At 37.7% G+C, this 12,462-nt stretch overlaps 1 protein-coding gene across 1 annotated transcript; it reads left to right on the top strand.

The window, feature by feature from the left end:
- Nucleotides 1–232: 232 nt before the first annotated feature.
- Nucleotides 233–4,796, top strand: LOC126824396 (lactase/phlorizin hydrolase). The gene is made up of 6 exons (XM_050553617.2): nucleotides 233–452; nucleotides 959–1,142; nucleotides 1,954–2,199; nucleotides 2,800–2,929; nucleotides 3,532–3,698; nucleotides 4,595–4,796. Exons 1-6 carry the CDS (start codon nucleotides 237–239, stop codon nucleotides 4,792–4,794), a joined length of 1,143 nt encoding a protein of 380 aa, XP_050409574.2. The 5' UTR covers nucleotides 233–236; the 3' UTR covers nucleotides 4,795–4,796.
- The last annotated feature ends 7,666 nt before the right edge of the window (nucleotides 4,797–12,462 follow it).

Genomic DNA, 12,462 nt, shown 5'->3' on the forward strand with positions numbered 1-12,462 from the left:
TGTCCAATCTCGTGGGTTTTCTCCGGGTCCTCCCGTTTCCTCCCACTGCTAAAGACCCCTACGCGGAAGCGAATTATTGAAATAAAGTTAAACCATATGTTAGTCCCGAAATAACCTAGTTTGTGTCCAGTGGACGTTAAACCCCATTTCTTTCTCTCTCTCTCTCCGAAATTAATAACATGTATCTTCTCTTACAGGCAAATTCGTATAGATTTTCCATATCGTGGTCTAGGATTATGCCATCTGGATCAAATACAACCAATCCTAAAGGAATCAACTACTATAAAAACTTGATTAATGAATTAAAAAAATATAACATAACTCCCATGGTAACTTTATATCATAATGATTTACCAGAACAGTTACAACGTTACGGTGGATGGCTGAATGGAGACATTGTCGATCTATTTGCAGAATACGCTCGTATATGCTTCCGAGAATTTGGAGACGATGTAAGCTGTTAATCTATACTAATATTTGTGAAGTTTGTCTGTCTGTTTGTCTGTCTGTTCGGGGTTGGCGGCTACAATAGGTCTGCCCCGAGTCTGAAATTTGGGGTATAGGGGTAGCTCGGACCGGGGGGTAACATAGGCCAGGTGGCGTTAGTCTACCACTTCCGGTTTCGGGGTTATGACCCCCGAACGAAGCCGGGCATCCTTCTAGTGTTTTATAATTGTAACTTCATAGTGATACTGTGAAGCACACGAACTCTGCATAACAAAGTTACACTTTATTAAGGGGCAGTCGAAAAATTTCGACACGTGCGTCCAAACGAATAACCCACGGATAGATCTCGACTAACCAACCAACAGAGTAAGAAAATGTTGAAATATTTTCTTTCATGAGTCAACATTTAATTTATCATGTTTTATTCGCTGTGGCGTTCAACCCGCACACCTGGTTCCGTTGGTTATTCGTTTGGACGCAAGTGTTAATATTTCCAATAATTATGTTAAAGGTTAAATATTGGATCACGTTAAACGAGCCTTGGGGTACAGCATCTTTGGGATATGGTTTAGCAATTGGAGCTCCAGGTGTATGGGGACCGGGTACCAATACTTATATAGTTGGCCACAATATGATTAAGGCTCACGCTGCAGCTTACCATGTGTACACAAACGAATTTAAATCTGTCCAACAAGGTACGTCTATTTTCATTGTTTACAATGGTTGGAAACGCATTTTAGAGGATTTTATTCATTCTCCTAAAACTGCCAGAATATGGAATTCATTTGTATCCATAGAATAAATAGTCAGAAACGGAATCAGTTGAATTTGGCTGAAAGTAATGGTTAAAGTCGTATGTGATAGCGTTAAATGCTTAAAGTTGCAATTGCAAATTTTCAAGTTATATTTTTAAAATGTATTAAAATAAAGCCTTAAAATAGATGGTATACATAAACAGTCCTGCCTTGTTAAAGATTAATCCTATTAATCCTATAATTCGCTATTGCCAGCTTCGAAATTGGCAAAAATATCATTTTCAACTTCAAATTCCAACGTTGGAAAATGGCTGCCCCATGTTGTCAATAGCAAAACAGGGGAGGTAATTGTGTTGTTATTTCCTGTGTCATAGATTTTTAAGGGTGAGAAATAATGAACCTGATCGTATAATAGTGATTTGATAACCTATTGAGCAAAAGACATAGAAATAATTATGTTTTGACTTTCTTAGAAAATTTGAATTTCTCGTTTTAAGGTACAAGTTCATTTAACTAAGGTTTGGGCCATTGAAGGATGACACATTTATTATTCTCAAACAATGCCTTTTAAAACAGATTTTCCTTATTAAAAAGATCATGAAACTAAATTTTTACTATTTTGTAATGGCATTCCGGCACTTTTCACGCACTGAATTAGTATAGAAACGTTTATTTTGTTCTTGTGCAAGTCTTTCCTACTTATATAGTTTCTTTCGGTGATGATTGTTATATGTTAAATATTACTATCCAGGAGAAGTCGGGATTACACTCAACGTCAATTGGTTTGAACCTCTCAATATAAATAGTCAATCCGATCTTGATGCCCAGGATCGTGGCTTGCAATTTCTTTTTGGATGGTTTGCCCATCCTATATTTGTGAATGGAGATTATCCGGATATTATGAAAGCCTTAGTCTATAACAAAACAGAGGAATTAACTCCAGGCAGTCCTTCTAGATTACCAACATTTACTCCTCCAGAAATACGGATAAACAAAGGTAGTATACTTTTACAGTCCATTTTACGCATGTGGGATTTACCTTGCTTAGCTAATAGTTACAGCTCATATATGTAAAATTGGCGACAACTCCACTTAAAACGTTAATTCACATTGGTTCCGATTGGGTACAATGATGTAAACAACAAACAGTCGTTGTCAATGTAAACAGTCTTCCATCATATGTGTTGTACATCTTGGTACACATGCGATGCCTGCAGGGCTAAAGTGTGACATTGGAACCCAGTCATCGACGATATATATATTTCATTACTTATCATACACATTATAAACTGCTTAATTCTTCACATTTATTCACAGCCCATAATTAACGTTCTAAGCCATCGGATGGCTAAGTTATCGATACTTACAGTGGCAATCATTACTATTTCTTGTCAGAACTTCAAACATTTGCTCAGAATAAAGTGATCTGACGGCAATTTTCAATATATTCATTTTCGTTAGTTAAATCTTAAATAATGCAAATTAAGAAGTCCAGTGCTTGGATTTACAACAATTGGGTGTATATCGGTTTATGGTAGTAATAAATTACGTTCCTTTTCTTGTTGAATGTGATAATGCCTGTAACACTTTTTCCTAGGAACCGCCGACTTTCTAGGACTTAATTTTTACGCGTCGACGAAGATAACCTCACGGGTTAACCATTGTAACCCACCAACTTATGATTGTGACAGTGATACCTTTAAAGAAGGAGACACATCTTGGAACGGGTAAATACATTTTGGATTTTCAATTGTTTCTAATTAAACGGAAAATACATGCAGTTCCTAGAATTCTGTGTTCCATTATTCTCTCCTCACAAGTAATGGATCTGCTCATATGAAGTCTTTGGCAATTGATGCCCATAATATATTTGCATTACTTGTCTGTAGTGATATGCAAAGCTTAAAATGATTATACGTGCTGATTTGTTAATAGATCATCGAGCAATTGTGTGGCGATGTAACTTATTTCGTGTTCTACTGTCGATACAGTATGTATGTATACACATAAAAAAGCAAGCCCCTGTTTAATCTTTCGAAACAAATAGGCAATTGTATAGCGCCCCCCACCCCCTATCAATAATCACGGTAACACTATCAAATCAATTCAATAATTTATTTTTACCTAATGATTAAGGGTTAGTCTTTAGTCCTATTAATTAATGCATGTAGGTTTAAGATTCTAAATTGATAACGGCCATTTTCTAGCAAGGAAACATTATTTTCAGTCCATGTTGCCTTTTTCACTATGTTGACCTGAATATGTCTGAATACAAACTTAATAACCAAGTATAACAGACTAGTTGAACATGCTCTTAAACGTGTTTCAGACAATCCTCACCAAGTGGTCTGAGAAAAATGTTAAATTGGATTAAGAGACAATATAACGACCCGACAGTGTATATTACAGAAAACGGTGCACAGGACAAAACAGGAACCCTTGTAGACACCGAAAGAATAAACTACCTGAAGCATTACATAAATGAAGCACTGAAAGGTATTTTCCATAACGTACCACCAAAGGTCATTTCTCTTCCTTTGCGTTAATTGTACGTCAAAATTAGAGGTGTACTCGTTATGGAAGAGCATACGATATCATAACATAGGCGGGGATCTGTCAGGCCAACTAGCACGAAATATTCCGTACTAAATCTAAATTTATCAACAAATCCTACAGATTAATTGTTTTAAAAACAAAGAGAAAAAATGTGAACGAAAAATAACTCCACGAAACGCTATAAAACACTTTTCTTCAAATTTGCTAAACTTATACAGCTACATATCGAATTCGGACCATGCCATCGCTCTAAAAATAGGAAGTCAATGGCGCACTTTCCGCCATGGGTACACGCCCTTGAGATTTTGCACCGTCTCTCAAATAAAAAACCCCAAGTGGTTTCATATTGCTCGACCAGTGTCAAAACATATACCGTGGCTCATATATTCAATTAGTTATTGCTCCTGTCATCGAAATCTTGAAAACACTCTACATACGGGATTATAAGATGTATATTTCAAACATCTTGCTAGCAGTTTGAATATATTTTGTTGAACTAGTTCTAAAATAAGCCCTATTATCCAGCAATTGTGTTTTGAGTAACTTGTCCTCGAAACTATGTGTGGAAATTATTTCCTAAACGTCGTGATATTAATTTGGGCGACGAAACTAGATCATAATAAGATACAGAGGTGCGATCGCATCGGTCCCAGATAGCCCCCCCCCCCTTCTCTCAACCCACCCCCTCACAATCACCCCCTACCCCACACACACACACTTACCATTATAAAAGAAGTGGCAAAAAAAAATCTAATTGGATCACCTTAAACAGTATCATTACGATTAGCATAATATAATGTGAATAAACCTCTTAAATGTATAATTCTTGATTTCAGCTATTAAATTGGATAACTGTAATTTAAAGGGATATTTATGCTGGTCATTAATCGACAACTTTGAATGGATTAGTGGTTTTAGTGTTAAATTTGGTTTACATCAGGTTAATTTCACGGATCCTAACAGAACAAGAACCCCGAAGGCATCGTCCAAATTCTACGCCAATATCATTAAAGACAATGGTTTTCTAATGAAATAAAATGTCTGTTTGTAAATGAATAATAATTCGATAAGAAGTATATTAGTAAAGGTCCGTTCACACTACATCTGTATCCGTATCTGTAAATACGTGCGTGAATACGTAATGGTATACTTTAGTCATTTTTAGAGAAAGGGTTCAAATAGAATCCGGCACGTACTGCGCACAAAAACAACTGCGTCCGTTAAGCCGGATTGATTGCTCCCAGAGCGTATTTTTGTAAAGTGCGTCCGGCATTTCGGCTAGTGAGCCGAGCTTTAGCCAATCAGCGAGTACTTTCCCCTTATTACATCATCTCCCCAAATAAAAACTCAATCTCTGACAGACAATTTAGCCTTGAAAGCCGGACGTTTTCGAGTTTTCTATTTGAACGGCAAAACGCGGATACGGGTGCGGGTGCGGATACGGATGCGGATACGATTATGGATACGGATGTAGTATGAACCGAGCTTAAGGGTTTTATTTAGATTTTGGTTGAAGATGGCAACATTACGCCTCCAAAAATAACATTCGATTGACCTTTGATTCGCAGATCCTCAAAGAGATATTTGAGTTTTTGTTGCCGTCACTGATTTGTTCAAATCTATTTCCACTGTGGCTCAGTGGGTATGGCGTTGGCTCACTAACCAGGGGATAGTTTCATTTCATATGGTGTGCAGGTACTGGTTTAGTGGTTTTTAGCACCTTATACTCGATGTATACAATCAAAGTGAAAGATCGTGTACAGACTAAATGGCCACCGTCGTCAAATTATAGCGCTCACCACGATATGGTAACAACAAGCCAAGTGATCATACCGACCCGAATCGCGCCCATTACTGACTTGGTGGGTGTTACCAAATTGTTTTCCCATTCCAGTGATAAGAATTCATACCAACCACCAACCATTCGGCCATCCAACCCCTACCCCACCAACCCATGGACTAGTAATGTATGATGCTGGTATGTACCCAGGTATGATGATGTGGGGAATCTGCCCAGGTATGGTGGTATGGCAGACCAAACAGCTCTTTATTCAATGTTCTTAGTCTTTATTTCTTAATTCATAGTCCTTAATTCTTATTTCTTCATTTGTTGTCGTATTTCGACATTTGTATACTAAAATTAACATTTGTATATTAAAATCAATATTTGTTTTACAAATCAGACATTTGTCATATCAGATTGGTAAAATGTATTTTAATTATATTTCAATATAAAGATAAAATTTATTTTAGAAAATCAAAAATTAGCCTACATTTACATTTCATCAGAAAAATACAACGAAAAACAAATCTGGATCAACTAATTTCTAAATACAAATATTGCAAAACATTTCTCCAAAACATTTCTTCAATAACATTTCTCCAAAAACATTTCTCGAAATCCATCGAACCAGAATATTATGTCGACATGAGGGGACATCAACCTTGCATACAAGAATAAGTTACCATACTTTAAAGGAGAATCGAGCAAGCATAATATACAGTAAGACAAATCGTTCGATGACCGCGACTCTAGTGAAACCACGTGAGTAGTATGGCTAATCGGGCCGGGCCTTCGAAAGTAGTCTATTTTCAGAAATTAGGTTTTGTCTGATACCGACAAATACTCTTCCAAAAAGTAGGGGATATTAAAATGCAAATACCTATGCAGGTTGTGATATGATAAATAGTCATGGACACTTAACATGCTTTGAAAGTATGTTCACAGATGAAGAACTTATCGCCCCAACAGAACCACTAAGCTGCACGTGCGACACGCAATAGCGCCATACACGTGGGAGGGTTCATTGTTAAATTTGACATTTCAAGGAAGGGTTGATGAAAACTGCCGCGTGCTGGTTTATCTATCCATGTTTGCTTTCCGATCGGTCCTTACATACGATTTACTTTTTAGCGTATTTTTGCTTTAGTGTGTTACGTTTAATTTGATCGGGAGACGTGTTCGTCGACGTCGACGTCAACCGACAACACTGCAAGAATTGACCGTGGCATTGCAAGAGAAGTGGGTCATATTGTCCCAAATCGTGATTGGACGGTTGATTAGGAGCATGCCACGACGAATTGCTGAATGTCTGATGATTGGTGGAGCAATTACTCATTATTAAAACTAAATTCAAGAACGTCCATTTTCACTTTTGACGGTGTATCTCTTTACGAGTGAAATGGGGCCATCAGATAAGCCGCCCATGTTCATGTGTAGGCAATTGGCCTGTTATTAACATACACTGGTTACCTCTAATAAAAACAGCAGTGCATTTCCCCTACTTTTTTGAAGAGTATATTATGAATGGTTTTGATCGCTCGATAATATAATCGTAAATGCATTCAATAGAAGGCTTTTCTGTGTATTGTGTATTGTGTATAGTTCACTCTGTTTCTGCAATAAAGAGAATAATGGCTAACCATTCATTTCATGATATTAATAATTAAATACATGTAGTAGCCAGTCAAGTGTAGATAATTAGACGTCGATATTCACTCCATATATATTATGAATGGTATTGACCTTTGTTATTCTTTATATTAATTTTGTTCATCGTGAAGAATGTGTATGGAGGAGAATGCACTACTACACAATTCTAACTCGTATGCTAATATGCGTATATCAATGAATGTTACTTCTTACTTACATATAGTAAATTGGCTATTTATACATGACGTACAAATGTTACTTTATATATCTTATTTATTAAAGGGCAAATCCCGATAATTTTTGGGAGAATAAAACTGCTTAATTTTGTGTTAAAATGCCTTAAAACCCTCTACCTACGGGCCGAGCAAGTAATTCAATATTTATGATACGTTTGCAACCAACTTCATCTGGAAATGGAGACCTGTGTGTCAAACTGTATTATAAGGTGTCTGGATAAAACCAGACCTTTTTTTAAATAAAAATAATGTGTAGGTGAAATTTACCATCCGTTATCAAGTACAGCACACGGGTCATTCACTGTATAGACCTCTCAAGAAACGGGAATCGATTATCAGGTCACCCAACGAAAAAATTGACCCGAAATCTTAAAAGGGTTACGTGTCCGGATAAGCAGTTTTGACGTTCACGTCCAAATGACTCAATATTTCGAGTTGAAATTTTGAGATAAGGCCAATACACCATTCCTATATATTTCGGTGCTTAAATTACATACGTACTCGGACTTCAATTTTTGAGACTCTGTTCCAATCAGGATAGTCCCTTTAACAAATGAGTAGATTATTGATCAAAAACATAATCATAACCAGGTGAAATGCGCTCTTTCGGTCATTGTTCTTCGCGGTAAACTCGGGTGCTTAACTACGGGCTCCTGTCAATTTATTAAATAATAGTAAACGACAAACTCGCTTTAGTCAAGGAAAAAATATCATTCCTAACTACCAAACTGTAGAAATAAGCTGAACAAAGTAAATAACAGTAAAAAGTTTGTCAGAAGGGATTTATAAACATTTAGTAGCTGAGTAAGATACTGTCCAATTGTTAGAATACAAACTGAATTGGTAAAATTGACTAAAAATCGTTGATTTTATAAAAAAAGGAAATTTGTAAACGAAGTGAACATGAAATCAGTACAGGTTTACGTGGCATCGGATAAGTGGAGAGGACGTTAATGACGCGATTTTCGCACTGGTTTAGGATTTTTGCCCCATCTCAAATGGTAAAAAATAACCACCTGATTGGCTTAAGGCCAGTTTCTATCGGGATATGTCAGCCATATACATTATGATGAAAGCGGTTACATTTTCAAACATTCGTCGATCTCCTACGCCTATGCATCACGGGACCATTTTATGTATAAAATTATCTAATATTTCTAGATTAACTTGGTAAGAGGACACCGGTGAAACGTGAAACACCCTTCATAAAAGGCTACTGGTTATGAAAAATTCAACAAGAATGTTACTCAAATATCTATTTTATTTTTACACATGTGACGGCGTTAAGGAGCATAAAAGGTCTGACAATTGATTTTATTGGTGCAAACCAGCGAGGTGTTACAAGAGAGAGAGAGAGAGAGAGAGAGAGAGCGAGAGAAAGAAATGGGGTTTAACGTCCACTCGACACATACTAGGTCATTTTGGGAATAACACACGGCTCAATTTTATTTCAATAATTCGATTGCGCGAAGGATTCTTAAGCAATATGAGAAAGCCGGAGGACCCGGAGAAAACCCACCAGGTTGGACAGGCGACCCCACTCCTTGTCACGCACAACCGGGCAATCGAAACCACGCCAGTTGACTCAATGACAGACCTCATGATACAGCGCCCATGTGCTAACCCATCGGCGTGTTACAAAGAATTACACACCTTGGCAATGGGTTGTTATTTCCTTTGGTGTCCCATGCATGTTATGAAACGTATCAACCTGCTGTGGCGTCATCAGAGGGCGACCTTTTGGATCAGTTCGAGATCCGAATCGCTTGACAACATTGCACAAAGTGAATGCCCGTTTGTGAAGACGTGGTTACTAAAATATAATGCACGTGCAACTTTCTACTTATTTTCTTAATTTTGTCATATAAGTCGCAGGGCCGATATGGGCTAAACCATTGTATATAGGTCAAATCAATTGGGATAGATTTAACATTGATGTCGGTGTGTAAGGCAAATATTACCCTAATACTTTCGGTCCGGTCGTGGGTTCACACTGATCCGCAGTGAATATTCGCTTGGCCGCTACAATCACTGATCAGGATGACATCGATGCGACTTAATGACTACAAAATATTAACTTTTTTCTTTCGACAAATTAAATTCTGAAACATTTTTTTCATTTATTAGAAAAATAAATAAAGTCGTTTGAATTGTTTGTAGGTAAAAATCATTTCCTATTTAGTGTAAATGGGTATTAAAATAAGTAAAATTCACCATTTAGCCCGAATCCGTGACGCCTTATGAAAACAATGCACGCGCTATTGAGCCAATGATGGACGCCGCGTGATGTGACGTCACGTGTCGAAACAGTCATCTGTAACAGAGATATTAAAAAATCTCTGTGAAACAGATTGTCGTGGGTTATTTCACATATCAACCCTCGATTAGTATAATATTTGTCTCATAGAAGATGTTATTTATACAACCGTCTTAACGCTAGGTTCCCACTATCACGATTCGCGTCAGGAAAACGCGTTTGCAGCCGTCAAATTTTCTTTTGGGGGAGGGGGTAAGCTCCGCGAAATTTTTTTCGCGCATTTCAGGCTCTGCCCCCCACAACCCTAACTCACATCGAGCCCGTACGCCTATGAGCGTTCTTGCCCAAAAACTATAGCAAGTATCTGCCATTGCATATAGTGCCGTAAACAATAAAAATTTGCACATCTGTAACTAAATCGTGTGTGGCGATAAGTTCGTTCTTTTCTATTATTCTGACACCATGTTATGCTTCCCCATATGTGCAAATCCATTAATAATTCATATAAGATTAATATTTAATAATGGAACAGGTGTTGGTCAAAGCGTGTCTGCCAGAAGAGCGAGATGTGCAAAACAAGTCGACCTAAGGTCAAAAGGTTAACAGATATAAGTCTAGCTCACAAACGCGCAGTACATGTTTTAACACGCACGGCTCTTAAGGTTTGGTAGCTCGCAGGCCTACCGCAAGAAACCGAGTAAAAATTTAATATGTGCAGGGCCAAAATTATCTACGTCCAGTCTGCGATCTTTAAACACACACACGTGACGCGTACGTCTCACGCACGGGTTTACTAAAATTCCCCCCGTAGCAGCAAGTACAGTGGGTTGTGAGCGAGACTTAATTACCGCCCGAGTAACTCGTTATACTATGAGTGACAATATACATATCAGTCCGGTCCTACTATTAAGAGCGTTTTTGTCGATAGCACCCAAAGTATAATAGTAAAAAGTTATTGATAAGCATATATCCTGACAAAATAAATGAAATAATAATCTACAATTCCACTGTTAGCAGGTTCCACGCGGCCTAAAACTACCCGGTGTCGTGTATAACGATTATAACGATATACATATTTGGCTTTGCGTCTCCACGGGAACCTGTTACTCTTGCAAAATCAGCTGCCAACACACCCCTGTTAAGCGACGTGTATGGAAGGGGATCGACGCCACATTAAAAGACATGTAAACACGAGTAGAAGTTACTATGTCAGCATATGAAAGTGTTGTTTTGATGATTTTTCCATGTTCGATTTTACAAAATAGAAAAGTATTGTCCACTAACGAAAAAACACATGTACAAATGCGCCTTGTAACGTTTGTATTTTCTACATCTGATCTTTCAACTGTTGTAATTTCTACTAGTGCATAATCAACATCGGTAAATTCGACATCGGTATTTTCTTCCAATGTAATTTCTTCACATGTCACATCCATCAAGGCGAGGTTCCGAATGCACGTCTTGTACCGCCCCCTTTTAAAATATCGCTATCTCAATAATAAAGTCTCCCGGGAAAGGGCGATAACTGGCATAGAAAGTAGGGACTTTTGTAGAATATCTTTATAACAATTAACATGACCGATAACCTTTTGTTTTTCGAGTTACACAGTCGGATTTTGAAGTTAGCAAACTGTTTGAACAAACCTAGCGAATGTATTTCTTCTGTATTAAATGAATGTCGGAATGAACTGGAGCTTGTTGCTGGTGTTATATCGGAAATCAGTGTAGAGTGTGAAGCCGAAGAGATGCAGGTATTTTTGTCGCACTTACGTCGAGCTTTCGATTTACTGGAGCTATCTGTTAGTGTACGTAAGACCCAGTTATTTAGTGAACCGAGAAAAATCTATATTTCTTCTGGAAGTGTTGGGCCATCTTCAGTGTTCATTCCGGAAGAGCAGTTGTGCTATTTTGCTGACAGCAACTTTAAACTGATAGAGATTGCGAACTTTTATAATGTCTTGAAGAGAACAATTTGCAGAAGACTAAATGAATATGGTATTTCTCTTTCAAAGAAGTACAGTACTTTAGATGATGTACAGCTGGACAATCTAGTGACAAATATATTATCACGCTTCCCAAATATTGGTTATAGAAGTGTCCAGGGTCATCTAATTAGTGAGGGATACACTTTTCAAGAGGAAAGAGTAAGAAATTCTACGAGGAGGGTTGATTTGGAAGGAGTCCTGTACAGACGACTAACCTTGTTACCGGTAAGAAGGCGAAGATACTGTGTCAAAGCTCCAAATTCCTTGTGGCATATAGATGGCTATCACAAGCTTATAAGGTACTGTACCATTATGTACTTGATTGTCTTTCTTTTAATACAAGCCACTGTAAGTGTAATATATATTGCTCCAGTGTACAGTAGAAGAGGATAGAGCCCCAAGATCACTGCATTACAACAATACTGAAGAGGGGGTGTAAGAGTGTGTGTGGGCAGTGCCGCATTTACCCAGGGGCCACTTAAAAGAATTGGATCTAGGGGGGCCCCAAGAAATTTTTTGAAGAACATGAATTTCAAATCAAATGCGTGTTTTAAATGCAGAACATGCTATGTTAAATAAGGGCCCTTCATCAACTTTTAGCCCAGGCCCGCCATAGTTTTCAATGCAGCCCTCTGTGTGTATCCAATATATTTCCAGCTATTTGTTATTCAACCAACCAGCATTCAAGTAGGGACCATTTAGAGCTAAACCTCTCACTTGTTTGTTTCTACATCTCTGTATTATTGTCTTATAGTCAAATATCTTGGTCAGCACACAATATTGATGGAATGAT

This window comes from Patella vulgata, chromosome 6, assembly GCF_932274485.2.
Source record: "Patella vulgata chromosome 6, xgPatVulg1.2, whole genome shotgun sequence".
NCBI classification, from domain to species: Eukaryota; Metazoa; Mollusca; class Gastropoda; family Patellidae; genus Patella; species Patella vulgata.

Bases quoted from the DNA above. Each gene is read 5' to 3' on its own strand.
- LOC126824396 (XM_050553617.2), top strand. From the start codon at position 237: ATGCCATCTGGATCAAATACAACCAATCCTAAAGGAATCAACTACTAT. The intron at 453-958 runs GTAAGCTGTTAA...ATTATGTTAAAG, and splicing joins TCCGAGAATTTGGAGACGAT to GTTAAATATTGGATCACGTT. The intron at 3,699-4,594 runs GTATTTTCCATA...TCTTGATTTCAG, and splicing joins CATAAATGAAGCACTGAAAG to CTATTAAATTGGATAACTGT.